Here is a 20,098-nt window from a genome sequence, read left to right on the forward strand (position 1 = left end):
ACATAAAGTAAAAAGCATACAAAATAATAAAATAAATATGAAATATGATATGTAATATGAAAAAAATATATAATACATACTATAATATAATATACTAAACTAAACATCAATTAACAGTCGAGTCAATCGCTATTAATACATTTAGAACATTTTAAACTATTTATACTGCATTTTAAAATAAAAAAATATTTAAAAGTAAAAAAAGAAACAAAATAAATATAAAACAAAAATCAATCTCTAATATAAAAAGCACAAAAAAATTCAAGAACAAAACAAAAAAAATGTAGTTTAAAACATACATTTTACATTTAGCAGATGCTTTTGTCCAAAGTGACTTACAAAATAAATAAATTATAATAATAAAATAATTAACTAATAACTAATACAAATACTACCAAGCTTTTTAATAAAGTACATAATGTCCTCATAAATTCAGTATAAAATCAATATACTGACTTCATAAACTTGATGTACTTTATTTGTGAATCAGTTCTATCTGAGATCTGTGTGTGCATGTGTGCGTGTGTTGTGTGCGTGTGTGTGTGTGTGTGTGTGTGTGTGTGTGGGTTCACTGCAGATGTGGTTAAATGATGACAATGACATACAATCGCAGCAATTTGTACGATCATCTAAAATTCTGATCTCATTTGTGCTGCTCTGCAGATGAAACTCGATCGCACACTCAAGACTCCCTCGAGACAGACCACAAAGACGAGGGAGAGAAACAGACAGACAGAGATGTCACAGAAATATTTCCATATTTTTAAATCACCATCACATCATCCTGAACACATTAGAAATAACACTCTCTTGAACAGAAATGACTAAATGAATTGGTTGTGCTTCTTAATGTCAATCTGAAAGGCTTCACTGTAGGATCTCATTGGTCCAAAATCCTACTTTGAATATTAAACATCAAATATGTGACTAAAATATAGTGGCTGTGATTTTGTCAAAAAGAAAAGCCAAATAGTTTCCACTTTCCGTGACAATGATGCTTGAAATACCACAATAGTATTACAACAGTAGCTAGAGTGTTCAGGTGGTTGCTAGGGTGTCTTGGTGCTTGCTAGGCAGTTGCTATGGAGTTTCTAGAGCACTCCGAGATGTTATTTATTGCTAAACAGTTGCTAGGGTGTTCTGGGTGGTTACTAGGCAGTAGCTAGGATGTTCAGGGGGCTGCTATGCAGTTGCAAGGGTGTTCTGAGTGGTTACTGGGTTGCTATGCAGTTGCTAGGGTGTTCAGGTGGTTGCTATGGAGTTGATAGGGTACTCTGAGAGGTTATTTATTGCTAAACAGTCGTTAGGGTGTTCTGGGTGGTAACTAGACAGTAGCTAGGGTGTTCAGGTGGTTGCTATGCAGTTGCAAACACGTTCTGAGTGGTAACTGGGTTGCAATGCAGTTGCTAGGGTGTTCAGGCAGTTGCTAAGGTATTCCGAGATGTTATTCATTGCTAAACAGTTGCTAAGATGTTCTGGGTAGTTGTTATGCAGTTGCTAAGGTGTTCGTAGTGTTACTGTGTTGCTATGCATTTTCTATGGTGTTCTGAGAATTACTGCATTGTTATGCCATTTCTAGGATGTTCTCAGTAGCTGCTGTGTAGTTGCTAAGGTGTTCTCAGCATTGTTGTGTTGCTGTGCAGTGGCTAGGGTGTCCAGATGGTTGCTATGCAATTGCAAAGGTGTCCGGGTGGTTGCTAAGCAGTACCCTAGGGTGTCCGGGTGGTTGCTAGGCAGTTGCTAGGGTGTTCAGGTGGTTGCTAAACAGTAGCTAGGGTGTTCATGTGGTTGTTATGCAGTTGCTAGGGTTTGTGAGTTGTTACTGGGTTGCTATGCAGTTGCTAAGGTATCTGGATGGTTGCTTGCCAGTACCTGTTGTGTAGGTGGTTGCTATGCAATTGCTAAGGTGTTTGGGTGGTTGCTAGCCAGTAGCTAGAGTGTTCAGGCGTCTGCTAGGCAGTTGCTAGGGTGCTCTGGGTGGTTATTGGGTTTCAAGGCAGCTGCTAGGGTGTTCAGATGGTTGCAAGGCAGTAGCTAGGGTGTTCAGGTGGTTGCTATGCAGTTGTTAGGGTGTTCTGAGTGGTTATTGGCTGCTATTGCATTGCTATCCCAGTTACTATAGTTGTTATGGTGTTCGGTGGTTGCCATGGAGTTGCTAAAGTATTTTGAGAGACTATTCACTGGCATACAGTTGATAGGGTGTTTGGATTGTTGCTATGGAGTTGCTAGGGTGTTCTGACTGAGTGATTGCTATGGGTTTGCTTTGCATTTGCTAGGCAGTTGCTATAGTGTCCAGGTGGTTGCTAGGCAGTACCTAGGGTGTTCAGGTGGTTGCTAGGCAGTACGTAGGGTGTTCAGGTGGTTACTATGCAGTTGCTGGGGTGTTCAGGTGGTTGCTAGTCAGTTGTTAATGTGTTCTGAGTGATTATTGGGTTGCTATGGTGTTCTGAGTGGTTATTTGTTGCTATGCAATTGCTAGAGTGTTCTGGTTGGTTGCTATTGCATTGCTATCCAGTTGCTATAGCTGATATGGTGTTCAAGGTGGTTGCTATGGAGTTGCTAAGATATTCTGAGAGGTTATTCAGTAGTATACAGTTGCTAGGGGGTTTAGGTGGTTGCTATGGAGTCGCTAGGGTGTTCTGACTGAGAGGTTGCTATGGAGTTGCTATGCATTTGCTAGGGCGTTCTATGGAAGGTTAAGGAAGTTATTTGTTGTTATGCAGTAGCTCGGGTGTTTGGGTGGTTGCTATGGAGTTGCTACATGTTTGTAGTGTTGCACTGCTGTTGTATGCGCTACAGTGAGCAACCAAACGCGGTTTGCATCTTTGTGAAGGTTCACATGAGCGTGAAGCAGAAATGCTGTGACTCCACACAAACCTGAAGGTCTCTAGTTTCAGGTAAAACAGGATGACACGTGTGTGTGTGTGTGTGTGTGTGTGTGTGTGTGTGTGTGTGTGTGTGTGTGTGTGTGTGTGTGTGTGTGCGCGCTGTGAATGCTTTTACTGCTGAAGTGTGCAGGATTGATTGTAGCATGTTACTGTGTTTTCAGTTCACACAAACATCAGTCCACTACAGCCGCTGACAGACATACAGACCCGACGCGAGCTGATAGAGAAGGTGAACCAGCTCTAAACCATCATCCATCATGTCTGTCAGACTTTAACTATCTGTTAGTGAGCTCTGCTCAACGTCTGGAGGGTTGCCGTCACACAGCAGGATTTCAACAGAGTACAAATGGTACTAAGAAGTGACTAAAATATTTATAAGTTATTTTGAAAACATAAAAAGTAACAAAAATATAGTGTAATGCATAAAATATAAAAATAAATTAATAAATATTTATATAGATAAAGAAAAAGAAAAAGAGAAAATATGAATATATAAAGTACAATACATAATCAAAAATAAAAATATTATTTAATAAGTAATATAAAATATATTTAAAGCACTAAAATAAAATTATAAAAAATTGTATAATAATAACATTTTGGAAGCTGCAAATGCTATGTCATTAGTTACTGTAAAAGCACTAAAAAGATATTTTGATCTGTGATTTTTCTAAGACCAAACCATGGGAACAAGAGCTCAGACAGGAAGTGCTGTTGATTTCAGCTTCCTGTTGGCCCAGCCGGTGAGCGAAGCAAAAGACAGACAGAAATAAAAGGCCATTGAGTGTCGTCCAGTTGAGTCGTGCCAAAGAGCAAAAGAATAATGATTGTACTCAGTACAGCATGTTCAGATGAGAGAGAGACTGTATGTGGGTGTGATACAGATAACAGATGTTCTGTGGAAAGCGAGAGGGAAGCGTGAAGAGGAACGCATCTTATCTAACACAAGATTACAGTGTTCAGGTTCAGTCAAGTCTGATGTTCTCCACACCATCCCAACAACAAGAAAACACTAATTATATAAGAGTCAACGTCACCATTGAAGCTGCACGCGTTGCTAAGGGGCTCCAAGCTGTTTTAGTGCATTACTATGCTGTTGCTAGCGTGCTTTGGGTTGCTGTGCAGTTTCTAGGATGTTCTGAGTGGTTGCTATGCAGCCGCTATGGTGTTCTGAGTGTTACTATGTTGCTATGTAGTTTCTAGTGTGCTCTGTCTGAACATTAGGAAAGGAAAGGAAAGGAAAGGAAAGGAAAGGAAAGCACCCAAGTGCACACACACAGTAGTGAACACACACACCGTGAACACACACCCGGAGCAGTGGGCAGCCATTGCTGCGGCGCCCGGGGAGCAGTTGGGGGATCGGTGCCTTGCTCAAGGGACTCACCTCAGTCGTAGTATAGTACATTCACTCCCCCCACCTACAATCCCTGCCGGACCTGAGACTCGAACCTGCAACCTTTGGGTTACAAGTCCGACTTTCTAACCATTAGGCCACAGCTGCCCCCATTATTGTGTTGCCGTACAGTTGCTATGGTGTTCTAAGTGGTTATTGCGTTGCTTTGCAGTTGTTAAGGTGTTCTGAGTGTTATTGTGTTGCTATGCAGTTGCTAAGGTGTTCTGAGCATTATTGTGTTGTTGTACAGTTGCTATGGTGTTCTAAGTGGTTATTGTGTTGCTATGCAGTTGCTAAGATGTTCTGAGTGTTGCTATGCAGTTGCTCATGTGTTCTGATTATTATTGTATTGCTGTACAGTTGCTATGGTGTTCTAAGTGGTTATTGCATCGCTATGCAGTTGCTAGGGTGTTGATTGATTATTGTGTCACTATGCAGTTGCTAAGGTGCTCTACAGTGTCCTACAATATGTGGTTGCTAGGGTATTCTGAGTGGTTATTGCATCGCTACGTGGTCACTGGAGTGTTCCCAGGGTTTACTGCATTGCTATGTGGTCGCTAGGGCGTTCTGAGTGGTTACTAGTCACTAGGGTGTTCTGAGTGGTTATTGCGTTGCTATGCAGTTGCTAAGGTGTTCTGAGTGGTTTCTAGTCGCTAGGGCGTTCTGAGTGGTTACTGTGTCGCTTTGCGGTTGCTAGGGTGTTCTGAGTGTTCACTGGTCACTAGGGTGTTCTGAGTGGTTATTGCATCACTATGCGCTTGCTAAGGTGTTCTGAATGTTTACAGCATTGCTATGCGGTTGCTAGGGTGTTCTGAGTGGTTTCTAGTCACTAGGGCATTCTGAGTGGTTATTGCGTTGCTATGCAGTTGTTAGGGTGTTCTGAGTGATTACTGGTTGCTAGGGCATTCTGAGTGGTTACTGCGTCGCTATGCGGTTGCTAGGGTGTTCTGAGTGGTTATTGCATCACTATGTGGTTGCTAAGGTGTTCTGAATGTTTACAGCATTGCTATGCGGTTGCTAGGGTGTTCTGAGTGGTTACTAGTCACTAGGGTGTTCTGAGTGGTTATTGCGTTGCTATGCAGTTGCTAAGGTGTTCTGAGTGATTACTGGTTGCTAGGGTGTTCTGAGTGGTTACTAGTCACTAGGGTGTTCTGAGTGGTTATTGTGTTGCTATGCAGTTGCTAAGGTGTTCTGAGTGTTCACTGGTCATTAGAGCGTTCTGAGTGGTTAAGGCATCGCTATGTGGTTGCTAAGGTATTCTAAAAGTTTACAGCGTTGCTATGCAGTTGCTAAGGTGTTCTGAGTGGTTACTAGTCACTAGGGTGTTCTGAGTGGTTATTGCATTGCTATGCAGTTGCTAAGGTGTTCTGAGTGATTACTGGTTGCTAGGGCGTTCTGAGTGGTTACTTTGTCCCTATGCAGTTGCTAGGGCGTTCTGAGTGGTTACTGTGTCTCTATGCAGTTGCTAGGGTGTTCTGAGTGTTCACTGGTAACTAGGGTGTTCTGAGTGGTTAAGGCATCGCTATGTGGTTGCTAAGGTGTTCTAAAAGTTTACAGCGTTGCTATGCAGTTGCTAGGGTGTTCTGAGTGATTACTAGTCACTAGGGTGTTCTGAGTGGTTACTGTGTCTCTATGCAGTTGCTAGGGTGTTCTGAGTGATTACTGGTTGCTAGGGCATTCTGAGTGGTTATTGCATCACTATGCAGTTGCTAAGGCGTTCTGAATGTTTACAGCATTGCTACGCGGTTGCTAGGGTGTTCTGAGTGGTCTAATAGCTCACAGGATTTGCTGAAATGTTCAGTGTGATTCCTCAGACTTGTGTTATTTGACATCGTCATGTACAGCAGGCTCAAGACGAGCTATGGAATGTCTTCCAGGACAGGTGTTGAGCATCAGGACAGGAGCTCTAAAGCCGTCAGCACTGCAGCGGTTTGATGTTAACCTGCTCTGATGGGTTTTTACAAACACACACAAATGCAGAGACCTAGAAATAATGTGCAGACTAGTCAAGTCAAGTCAAGTCACCTTTATTTATATAGCGCCTTTTACAATACAGATTGTGTCAAAGCAACTGCACAGTATTTAAACAGCACAATAGTGTGTAAGTAACGCATTATTGTAACAATCAATTTTCAGTTAAAGGCAGTTCATCAATGAATTCAGTGATATCATCGTCAGTTCAGTTCAAATAGTATACGATATCGCTGGAAAATGTCCCCAACTAAGCAAGCCAGAGGCGACAGCGGCAAGGAACCAAAACTCCACAGGTGACAGAAATGGAGAAAAAAACCTTGGGAGAAACCAGGCTCAGTCGGGGGACCAGTTCTCCTCTGGCCAGACCAAACAACAGTTTGTACCAATGTCTGATTGTAGAGAACTCATCAGGATCCTGTGGTATAGAGTCTAGACTAGAGACGTCAACATCCACCAGCATCTTCACATACATCAGCCGCAATAAAATATAATATTTCAACAATATACTAATACTATAAAAAGACAATACTGAAATATTAAAACAACAAAATATTTGATAAAAAACAAGCATATTTTTGTTATATACATAAGATAAAATAATAAAATATATTTTATTTTAATATTTTCATTCATTAAAATACTCTATTAAAATGCATCACAATAAAAAAATATTTCAATAATATACCAATATTAATGCAACAGAATATTGAAATATTAAAACAAAAAAGATCAGAAAAAAATAATTATATTTGTTTTTAATGTTTTATATATAAAACAACAAAACATTACAATAAAAACAAAAAAACTAAATATATAAACCGTACAAGGTAAAATGTTCACATATTATATTATTCTAATAAAACATATCACAATATAAATAAAATTATACTCTTTCAATATCACTAATATTAACAAAATATAATAATAAAATAGTCTTGAAAAATAAATATATACATAAATCAATTATATTAATTATTAGATAAATTATTACTTTTTCATATTAAAATATTATATGAATATTATTATAAGATTCTACTATTTCATACTAGCATAATATAATATTTTCTTAATATTAGTATTTTAAAATACTATAAATGATTTGAAATAATCTTAAAAAAAATCTAAACCAGTTCTCAAATGTTTGAAATATGAATAATAATAATAAGATATACAATAAAAAAGCAAAAAAATGCAGGCAGAGAAAGACTACCACACTCACATACTAAAATATTTACATGACACTCCATAAAATGTTTTTTTTTTATCATGTTACATATTAATATCATGCAATAATAAACCCAAACCAAATCATGGTACTTCCAATGGAAACAAGACAGTTCAAGCCTGAGAGCTGATAATGTATGAGGAATCTCAGCTGGATTCTCCACAACTGGAACGGCATCATTTATAAACGTCTGCACATTCCCCGACTCGTGCGTGTTCATTTATTAAACACTTCAGCTCGTGTAATGATGCTGTCAGCTAACAGATTTCTCACATTTACCACACACATTCCCTCAAAATCAATCGCTTATCTGACCCTATTCAAAAATACACATGCAAATACACACAGAGCACAGAATTCAGATGCTTCAACCTCACTTCACTGCAGTTCTGCAACTGGAACTGCTTGCATTGTGCAAGAATTGTAAAATATTCAGCGTTTGTCTGTCTTGTATTGCGGTTTGCATCAGCCACATGTGTGAATAAACCTGCTGAGTCGACAACATTCGTACATGCTGCACGATGACTGATGGACTGAATCATTCTCAGGGCAAAACTAATCTTATTTTACACAAGTTTGCATTCGAAAACGAACACTATTAGAAAGAAACACTAAAAAATGCTGCAAGCAAACAAACAGCACAAGCAGTGCGGTCTGATTCAGAATGACTCTTTTGAACCGATTCTTTTAAAGAATCATTCTAACAAACTGTTCCTGGTGTCAAACACATGATTCAGAATGACTCTTTTGAACTGATTCTTTTAAAGAATCATTCTAACAGACTGTTCCTGGTGTCAAACACACACCATTCAGAATGACTCTTTTGAACTGATTCTTTTAAAGAATCATTCTAACAAACTGTTCCTGGTGTCAAACACACACACCATTCAGAATTAGGCTTGCCACAATAGACGGTGTTGACGGTGTTACCGGTTTTAAGACGCAACACCGGTGACATCACTTTTCCACCGTGACACCGTCCCCACATTTTTTTTTTTTAAGTATTCGTTTTTTTTTTAATTAAATATTTATTTGAATTAAATGGAAAATGCACATGCACTATAATTAAAAACTGAACATAGCTACAATGCGTCATATTTCATTTATCACGTGAGGAGAACGAGAGGAGTCGAATTTACAGAAAGAGAATGGCGGACGATTTAGTGTCAAAACGCAATGCAAAAGCGCCTGTTTGGCAATATTTTGGGTGTAGTGGAGGGTATATGCAGGTATACGGCGTATACCCACTTCTTTATCAGGCGGCTTTGCGTACCCACTTCTAAATCCCCTCTGATGCGCATCATTCAGTAGTGTCCTGCATTAGCCAAAATCATGTAAATATTCGTTAAAAACACCCAAAAAGACGCAGTCAGGACCGTGGCACCGGCTTGCTTTGAAATATATTTGATGTGCCTGCGCCCGCTCATAATAACGAAAATAATACCTAACAAATAAAAAGAAGCCGTTTTTTACGATCAGAAATTTCTTCAACCAGTGAACCCCTGTAAACGTATCAGTCCAAGCATCCAGTAAACAAATGCGTTCAAATAAGTTCAAAATGTCTCTTATAGAAAACCCGACAGATTTCATCAGATATTGCCGAGAGTCACGTCTAGGATTGGTGGAATTTATAAATTAAGCATATACCCACTTTTCCGGGCACCACTACACCAAATGCAAAAAGGGAACCTGAAAAAATTAATGAGGCAATCTGCAAACTTTGTCGTCCATTCAAACAATTGACGCCGAATTGCCAATTCCCGCAAAACTGAAAGGAAGGAAGGAAAGGGGGTGAGTGAGGCCAAGTATGGTGACCCATACAAGGAATTTGTGCTCTGCATTTAACCCATCCAAGTGCGCACACACACAGTAGTGAACACACACACACCGTGAACACACACCCGGAGCAGTGGGCAGCCATTGCTGCGGCGCCCGGGGAGCAGTTGGGGGAACGGTGCCTTGCTCAAGGGACTCACCTCAGTCGTGGTATTGAGGGTGGAGAGAGTGCTGTACATTCACTCCCCCCACCTACAATCCCTGCCGGACCTGAGACTCGAACCTGCAACCTTTGGGTTACAAGTCCGAATCTCTAACCATTAGGCCACGGCTGCCCCCATGGCTGCCCCCATGCCCCCCAAAGTGAAAGTATAATACGCACGCATTTATTATGGTGCGTTCACACCACCCCAAACGTCAGCGTCAGTTGCGGCAAGATTACATGCATTTAAAAGCAGAAAAAAAGAGAAAGGGAAACCCCCACCCCCCACGGTGATACCGGTATTACCGGTGTTGTCACATGTCGATTAACCGGTGGGGAAATTTCCTCATCGTCACAACCCTATTCAGAATGACTCTTTTGAACTGATTCTTTTAAAGAATCATTCTAACAAACTGTTCAGAATGACTCTTTTGAACTGATTCTTTTAAAGAATCATTCTAACAAACTGATCCTGGTGTCAAACACACACCATTCAGAATGACTCTTTTGAACCGATTCTTTTAAAGAATCATTCTAACAAACTGTTCCTGATGTCAAACACATGATTCAGAATGACTCTTTTGAACTGATTCTTTTAAAGAATCATTCTAACAAACTGTTCCTGGTGTCAAATACACACGATTCAGAATGACTCTTTTGAACCAATTCTTTTAAAGAATCATTCTAACAAACTGTTCCTGGTGTCAAACACACACCATTCAGAATGACTCTTTTGAACTGATTCTTTTAAAGAATCATTCTAACAAACTGTTCCTGGTGTCAAACACACACCATTCAGAATGACTCTTTTGAACCGATTCTTTTAAAGAATCATTCTAACAAACTGTTCAGAATGACTCTTTTGAACTGATTCTTTTAAAGAATCATTCTAACAAACTGTTCCTGGTGTCAAACACACACCATTCAGAATGACTCTTTTGAACTGATTCTTTTAAAGAATCATTCTAACAAACTGTTCCTGGTGTCAAACACACACCATTCAGAATGACTCTTTTGAACCGATTCTTTTAAAGAATCATTCTAACAAACTGTTCAGAATGACTCTTTTGAACTGATTCTTTTAAAGAATCATTCTAACAAACTGTTCCTGGTGTCAAACACACACCATTCAGAATGACTCTTTTGAACTGATTCTTTTAAAGAATCATTCTAACAAACTGTTCCTGGTGTCAAACACACACGATTCAGAATGACTCTTTTGAACCGATTCTTTTAAAGAATCATTCTAACAAACTGTTCCTGGTGTCAAACACACACGATTCAGAATGACTCTTTTGAACCGATTCTTTTAAAGAATCATTCTAACAAACTGTTCCTGGTGTCAAACACACACCATTCAGAATGACTCTTTTGAACTGATTCTTTTAAAGAATCATTCTAACAAACTGTTCCTGGTGTCAAACACACACCATTCAGAATGACTCTTTTGAACCGATTCTTTTAAAGAATCATTCTAACAAACTGTTCAGAATGACTCTTTTGAACTGATTCTTTTAAAGAATCATTCTAACAAACTGTTCCTGGTGTCAAACACACACCATTCAGAATGACTCTTTTGAACTGATTCTTTTAAAGAATCATTCTAACAAACTGTTCCTGGTGTCAAACACACACCATTCAGAATGACTCTTTTGAACCGATTCTTTTAAAGAATCATTCTAACAAACTGTTCAGAATGACTCTTTTGAACTGATTCTTTTAAAGAATCATTCTAACAAACTGTTCCTGGTGTCAAACACACACCATTCAGAATGACTCTTTTGAACTGATTCTTTTAAAGAATCATTCTAACAAACTGTTCCTGGTGTCAAACACACACGATTCAGAATGACTCTTTTGAACCGATTCTTTTAAAGAATCATTCTAACAAACTGTTCCTGATGTCAAACACGCGATTCAGAATGACTCTTTTGAACTGATTGTTTTAAAGAATCATTCTAACAAACTGTTCAGAATGACTCTTTTGAACTGATTCTTTTAAAGAATCATTCTAACAAACTGTTCCTGATGTCATACACATGATTCAGAATGACTCCTTTGAACTGATTCTTTTAAAGAATCATTCTAACAAACTGTTCCTGATGTCATACACATGATTCAGAATGACTCTTTTGAACCGATTCTTTTAAAGAATCATTCTAACAAACTGTTCCTGATGTCAAACACATGATTCAGAATGACTCTTTTGAACCGAATCTTTTAAAGGATCATTCTAACAAACTGCTTCTGATATTAAACCAGACAGCTGTGGGTTGGATTCCTGTAAAAGCTGATCGAACGGCTGATCTCAGCATCAGTAATGTCCCAGCGGCCCGTATTAAGCACTCTAATGGAAACTAATGATCTTTTGAATTAAATCCACTCTGCCACATGATGCAGGGCGGCTGATGATGTCATCGACTGTGTGTGTGTGTGTGTGTGTGTGTGTTCAGTCTGTTGCTAAATGTTGTTCTATGCCAATTGAAAACATTATTTGGAAAATATTTAGTTTCTATTATTTTTTACTCACTGTAGTACTGTACTATTTATGTATTTATTTATTTAAATATAATTTTGATTTATTTTAATCAAATTTTGTTGTTTACTTATTTTATTTATTTAGGTCAAATTTTTATTATTTATTTTAACAATTATTTTGTATTATTTATTTGTCTATTTATTTTAAATCCAATTTTCGAGTTTACATATTTTAATCCATTTATTTATTAGAATTATTTATAATTAAATTGTAATCAACTTTAATATCAGAAATATCGCTTTGGCAAGAAACTAAAATAATAAACAAACATGAACATAAACAGTAATATTTTAAAAAGTATAAAAAACTACTAAACTAAAATTTAAATAAATTTTAAAACAATTCTTAATTGAATTAAAGCTGAAATAAAATAAAAAACAAAATGCTTTAATTAAAGTACTGTACTGTTATTCATTAACTCATTCTTTCGTTCACTCATGAATTAGATCTAATGTTTATTTATTATAATCTAATTTGAGAGTATACATATTTTACCCTGTTTATTTGAAAGAATGTTCCTTAATTAACTGTAATCAACTTTAATATCAGAAATATTGCCTTGAAAGACACTAAAATAAATCTGTAATAAATATAAAATAAAATAGTAAAATAAATAAACAAATAGTAATATGTAAAAAAAACACTTGGAAAAAAAAACTAAAATGGAAATAAATAAAAATAAAATAAGATATTTTTCTTAACAGAAAAAAGCTGAAATAAAATTATTAATTATTAATTAATTGTTTATTTAAATCTAAGTTTTATTATTTATTTTAACCTAATTTTAGCATTTACATATTTTAATAATTAATGAATTCATGTTAATTATTTTAACAAATTGTAATGAATTTTAATGACAGAACTATTGCCTTGGCAAGAAACTAAAATAATGAACGTAATAAAAACGAAAACTAAAACTAATAAAAAACTACTTACAACTAAAATTGAAATTAAAACAAAAACATTTACAGAAATAAAGCTGAAATGAAATAAAATAAAACAAATATTAGATAAAATACTTCAAATAAAAATAATAATGAACATTGCCTTGACAACAAACTAAAATACGTTTAAAAGTACTGTAATGTTTGTGTTATTTATTCGGTTAATTCATATTTTTATGTATTTTAAATTAATTGTATTTAATTGTTCACTTATTTAAATTATTTATTTAGATATCATTTTATTATTTACTTTATTTATTTTAATCTAATATTACAGTTTACATAATTTTAACTATTTATATTAAATAATGTTAATTATTTTAATAAATTATAATCAATTTTAATGTTGTATTTATGTATTTAATAATATATCCATTTTTATTTTATTTTCTAATTGTATTAATTTACTTTTAATTTTGAGTTTATTTTAATCCATTCATTTATTTTAATCTCAGTTTCTTCTCAGTTTTAATCTAATTATGCATTTTAATTCACAAATGTGATGCAAATTCTCAGTCATTTGCATTCAGTCCTGTTGTAAAGATTTTCCACTAGTTCCCTCAAATGTCAACCGAATCCTAACTAAATCAAACAGTTTAACTAACTTTGACTAACAAGCTCACAAAGTTGCATAATATGCATAGTGTGAAGTGTGCATACTTGCATTTCAGGCCTACATGTGTGTGATTTTGTCAAGAACTGCTATAGCCAGTTTGCTCACAGGATGACTAACATTCCCTGTTTTATTCATCTAAACTGACATGGGCTCAGTGTGTGAAGCTCAGCCGACACACGAGCGTCAGATTCACCAAACATCAAGCATGAACACACTAACTGTGCTCTAGTCAGCCTAATGAGCCTCATGCTGCTGTTTAGTTCCTGCAGAAGTAGAGTTATGGTTACCATGATAACCCTGGTTTTTCCAGCCATAAAGCCAGAGTCACTTCTGCAAATTCAGCAGGGTTATTATGGGCAACCGACGACAATAAATATTAAAACATTTCTCTTAACTGAAAAAGATGGAAATATTGCATTGGCATCCAACTGAAATGATAAACAGTGAAACTAAAATAATTCAAACTTAAACAGTAATTGTAATAAACCTGAAATAAAATAAAATATAAATGTAAGATGAACAACTTTAAACGAAAATGAAAAATATTGCGCTGACAAGAAACTAAAACAATAAATAAAATAAAAAAACTAACATAAATAAACTTATAATATATATATACACACACACACACACACACACACACACACACACACACACACACACACACACACACACACACACACACACATACACATACGACCCTGGACCACAAAACCAGTCTTAAGTCGCTGGGGTATATTTGTAGCAATAGCCAAAAATACATTGCATGGGTCAAAATTTTTGATTTTTCTTTTATGCCAAAAATCATTAAGAAATTAAGTAAAGTTCATGTTCCATGAAGATTTTTTGTAAAATTCCTACTGTAAACATATCAAAATGTAATTTTTGATTTGTAATATGCATTGTTAAGAACCTAATTTGGACAACTTTAAAGGTGATTTTCTCAGTCTTTTTGATTTTTTTGCATCCTCAGATTCCTGATTTCAAATAGATGTATCTCGGCCAAATATTGTCCTATCCTAACAAACCTTATGACTGGTTTTGTGGTCCAGGGTCACATATATATTATACCTTCATAAAAAACAATTCATTTATATAGGAGACAAGGATTAAATATTAAATATAATTTATTTAATGCCTAAAAATGCGGATGGTGGTTATATCCGCGGGTGCTGCGGATAATCCGCGGGTCGGGTAATAAAAAAAATGCACTCTGATTATTTGCGGGTGGGTCGCGGGTGGATGAGATAAATCAATAATGACGCTAATATTAACTACATTTTCTAAAACATGAACGTGTTTTATGTACTTTTTTCATCAGGCAGACGATTTCATTTGTGTGTTGTTTTTGGTGACAGAAACGGTGACATTCTATAAAGTTTGAAGGGAGTTACGTCTGTGCTAATGTTATTGAGCTCGGTAATGCAGTGGTCGGCTTTGCGCTTACCCACTTCTCTGATGCGCATCATTCGGTAGTGTCCTGCATTAGCCAAAATCATGACAGTCCAACACATCAATAGCATGTTAATAGATTGAAATATTCCCTAAAAACACCCAGTAAAGACAGTGATGTGGTCAGGTCCGTGGAGGCTTCTTTTGAAATATCTCTGACGATTGTGCCTAATACGCCCGCTCTGTCCACAGATGCTGCCTGTTCATTCATACGCGAGAGCATCAGACTAGGCGCGCAGTGGTAGGCTATAAATATTAATAATAATTATTATTGATTATTTAAATCAGTAGATTATAATGAAAACAATACCTTAAAATGAAAGAAGCAGATTTTTACGTTCAGACATTTCTTAAACTGGTGAACCCCTGTAAACTTCAGTCCAAGCATGCGTTCAAATAGTAAGTTCAGAACGGCTCTAATACAGAGGAACCCAGACCGATTTCTTTACAGATTGCGGATTTTAGTTAACGTTATTCTTTTCTGCGTGGATTTGGCTTAAAATCCTGAGTGATAAACTTATATAAATGTGCAGCGATGTGCAGATCAGCTGAATCAATCTGCTGTTAAAAATGAACCATCCATTTCATCATGCAAAACTAAGAATTACAATAAGTGTAATATGACGATCGCTTGCGGGTTGAGTACGGTTATGTAAATCAGAGAAAAATATAGGTGCGGGTGGGTGGCGGGCGGATCATTTATTTGAAGCTGCGGATTCAGCGCATCTCTGCGTGGTTGTCATCACGTGACAGCCTGGAGGAGAAAGAGAGAGGTGGGGAAAGATGGCGAGTCGCCCACCAAGTGACCTGAGGCGCGTTTCCCAAAAGCATCGTTAGCCAACCATGGTCGCAAGTTCCGCCGTTACCAACATAGTTCAACGATTGGGTGTTTCCCGACACCATAGTTCAAACGAACATTCGCAAACAGCGTCGCAAACTTACGTGGTCGGAACTACAGCTCTCGACCTTAGAAGCATAGTTTCTTGTTAGTAAGACATGTGGGCATGAGTGGGTAATAAATTTAGTTTTTGAGCACGATTTGCATCTTCCATTTAAATTTAAATGCATTTTAATCTATGTATTTTTGTGCGTCCTCTATAAGCACCGTTTATGAGTAGTGCGTGTGCCCCGGAGTATGACGTAAGAGGGATCCCCAAGCCAACAGTTTGGTGACGCTGTCTGAGCCCTACGTCATAATTGAATTATTATTCATGGCAATATCGTATACCGGGGTAACACACATATATATTTAAAATGTATTTAATAAAGGATTAAAAATTCTTTTTTTATGCCTTTTTTTTTTTTTTTTTTTTTTTTACATATTTTAATCCTTCCTTCCTTCCTTAGTTGAACTAAATTTGACTAAAAGGCTCAGAAAAGTTCTCTTCCCAATATTGAAACTGGTTGAAATAAAGCAGAAATAAAAAAAAGTAAATATAAATTTACACGAACATTTTTTTTATATATAAAATAAATCGAACCTACATAATAATTCAAATTAAAATAACATTAAATATTAAATTAAACACTAAACTCTATAATATGCATATAATGTGTGTGAGCGACACGCACCGTATCCGTGTTAAATCTGAGACCGTCAGCATCAACATGCATGTCCGACAAATGCAGACCACTTTTGGCAAGTCAAGAAGAATCTGAGTTACAGTGTCCGTCTGGTATGTGTTAAACACACACACAAACAAAAGCGTTCCCATCTGTGTGCTGAAATACTTGTCATAACTGTACAAAGAGCCAATGTTTCTATTTCCGTGTTTAAAGCGACATGCAGCGTAAACAGAGACGCAGAGGAACATATTTTCTGCCCTTTTTGCTCTTATTTCTGTCGTTCAAACAGCAGGATCTGAGCTTCAGCCAACAAACACTTGTGCGTTTTGTACAAACACTCTTCGTCCAAACAACCAAAAGAGCAGCTTGACAAACACATTCAGGCCCAAACTTCAGCTCGGTGACGTTCATTCGCTGTACGTTCAGATGTTTGGGGTGAACTGTGTGCTCGTGTCAGTTTTCACAGTGATAAAGTGTCATCATGAGAGCGTCTCATTCTCACCCTCAGGCTGATGAGAGAGAAAAATGACATTCGAGAGGAGAAGAAAACCAAAACACCACGCTTGATGGATCACCGAGACGAGTCTGATTTCAGAGTTAGACGAGAAAATACAGTTTCTGAGCAAACCAAGCAAGACGAGGCCCTTTCAGACCTGAACACAAAACAACTGCAAACAGGGAATGTTCACAATATGTTCATGAAAATTTTGCTTCAAGGGTACACTGTGAATTTTGCAAGTGTTTTTAATGCATTTTCTAAATTTTAAAATGTTTTTCAAATTTAAATACAAAACAAATAAAAAATGGTTTTCATTATAATGTATTGTTTTTGGTGTATATAAAAGATCCTGGTCTTCATTTAGTATAAAACAGTGTGGAAAACATGACTTATCTGATATTGTGAAATATATTTTTACTTTATTTTATATACATACACACACACACACACACACACACACACACACACACACACACGCCCGAAATTATTCATACTCCTAATTCTGACTTAAAGTTACTTTTATTCAACCAGCAAGTTTTTTTTTTTTTTGACCGGGAATGACACAGGCTTCTCCCAAAAGATAATAAGATGTACAAGAGGCATCATTGTGGAAAAAAAATATTTCTCAGCTTTTATTTACATTTGAACAAAACAGGGCATGTCCAAAATTATTCATACCCTTTGCAAACTGTCACAGTCTATGGGAAAATCCAAAGTTCTATACCATTCCAAATAGTCCAAGCTGTTCTAAAGCATCTTAATGACCCTGATTCATTGGGAACAGCTGTTTTAATCAACTCAACAGGTGAAAAACAGAAGCTCTCTGCTGTTGGTTTGTGGACAGTCATGGCTAAGACAAAGGAGCTCACTGAGGACCTGCGGCTGCGCATTGTTGCTGCTCACAAGTCAGGAAAGGGCTGTAAGACCATATCTAAATGTTTTGAAGTTCCTGTGGCTACAGTGCAAAGTATTATTAAAAAATACAAGACGTTCCGCACTGTGAAAAATCTCAGAGGACGTGGTCGGAAGCCAAAAGTGACACCTGTGCTGGCCAGGAGTATGGTGAGAGAGGTAAAAAAGAATCCAAGGATCACCACCAAGGCCATCCTCATGAATCTGGGCTCTGCTGGTGGCAACATCTCAAGGCAGACAGTCCAACGGACACTGAACACCGCTGGGTTCAACGGACACAGACCAAGGAGGAAACCACTTCTCCAGATAAGGCACACAAAAGCCTGCTTGGCCTTTGTAAATGCTCATCTGGACAAAGAAGACTTCTGGTCTTCTGTTTTATGGTCAGATGAAACAAAAATAAAAAATTTTGGCCACAATGATGTAGCCTTCATTTGGTGTAAAAAAGGAGAAGCCTTCAATCCTAAGAACACCATCCCCACTGTCAAACATGGTGGTGGGAACCTAATGTTTTGAGGGTGTTTTCCAGCCGGTGGATCAGGGAACCTAATCACAGTAAACAGCAACATGAAAAAGGAGCAATACATCAAAATTCTCAACAACAACATCAGGCAGTCTGCAGAGAAACTTGGCCTTGGGCACCAGTGGACATTTCAGCTCGACAACGACCCAAAACACACAGCAAAAGTGGGGAAGAAATGGTTAGCAGACAAAAACATGAATGTTTTGCAGGGGCCCAATTAAATCCAACTGAAAATCTGTGGAGGGAGCTAAAGATCAGGGAGATGGCAAGTAGACCCTCCAACCTGTAAGAGTTAAAGCTCATCGAATGGGCAAAAATACCAGTGGTACCCCTAAAAATACCCCTAAATATCTATCATTAGAGTCATTATAATCAGTAGTTATTGCGACAAATGCTTCGTTTATAATGGGTTTTATTGTTTCTCTCTCGTCACGCTGAGAAACGTCACGGTAAGGGCCGTAACATTTCCATTACTTGCTTGAGGTATTCGGCCAATCACAACGCACCGGATAGCTGGCCAATCAGAGAACACCTTGGTTTCTATCAACGATGAGTTTTGTAAAAATCAAAGCATTTCAGAAAGGCAGGGCAGAGAGGAGCAACAATAATGTACAGTATGTGGAAAATAATGTTTTTTGAACCTCAAACTGCATAAACACACTGCATTAAGACAAATACACTAAATAATTCTCTTTTTAGCAACAGCATATGACCCCTTAATGTTCTTTTCGCTGTTATCTAGAAAATATGAAAGTGCGCCCGAGTGCCTTTGCTGTCCCCAGGCGGTTAAATATTTCTGTATCTTAGTCAGTGACTTTACTAAACAGATAATTCTGCTCTATTCTGTTCCTCTCAGAAACACACAAAATCATCAAAACCAGCATCCACGGATCACAGCAACAAAATGAGGCGGCAAAACAAGCTCCATCAGCATTACAGCCCATCCTTACCTCCAGCACGGGTCCGGCTCCGAGAATAATCTGCTCCACGCCGCTGGCGAAGCCCTTCTGGCTGAGGGCCGTCAGGTGGTGAATCAGGAAGTTGGTGCTCTGAGTCTTTCCCGATCCGCTCTCTCCCGAGATCACGATGCACTGGTTCCTCTTCCTCTGCAGCATGGCGTGATACGCCGCGTCGGCCACCGCGTAAATGTGCGGCTCCAGCTTTCCCAGCCGGTGGTTATCGTACATTTTGACGTATTTGGGGTTATAGATGGGCAGGAACTTAAAGGGATTGACGACGATCAGGATCCCGCCCACGTACGTGTAGATCTTCTCCTGACGGAAGCGTCCGCGGAGATTCTCCAACAAAGTCCGCTCGTTCAGATCCGGCAAAGCGCACAGATCGGCCACGTATTGTCCGGCGGGAGGTTGCGGGAGCAAACCGCGTTCCACCATCCGCCGGCGCTCCTCCGTCACCCGAAGCCACATCTGTAGATTCCCATAGCGGATGGATCCGTCCAGGTCCTTCTCGCGCAAAAGGAAGCGGTAGTCCTCGCCGCCCAGCCGGTTCTCCAGCGCCATGCGAGGCCAGAGCATCATACGCTGCACGGGACAGTCGCACGGGTTCAGGATCCATTCCTCGCCGCCGAA

The 20,098-nt window shown here is 37.9% G+C and overlaps 1 protein-coding gene across 1 annotated transcript in view; it reads right to left on the reverse strand.

Annotated features, from left to right (window-relative positions):
• LOC141301033 (unconventional myosin-IXAb-like) overlaps positions 1 to 20,098 on the reverse strand; it is a gene marked incomplete at its 5' end in the record, with an annotated part of 76,441 nt that extends 56,343 nt beyond the window's left edge. The window contains one exon of the mRNA XM_073831286.1: positions 19,460 to 20,098. Within this exon, the coding sequence (XP_073687387.1) occupies positions 19,460 to 20,098 (639 nt within the window). The remainder of the gene's footprint in view (positions 1 to 19,459) is intronic.

Source organism: Garra rufa, chromosome 25 (assembly GCF_049309525.1).
Source record: "Garra rufa chromosome 25, GarRuf1.0, whole genome shotgun sequence".
NCBI classification, from domain to species: domain Eukaryota; kingdom Metazoa; phylum Chordata; class Actinopteri; order Cypriniformes; family Cyprinidae; genus Garra; species Garra rufa.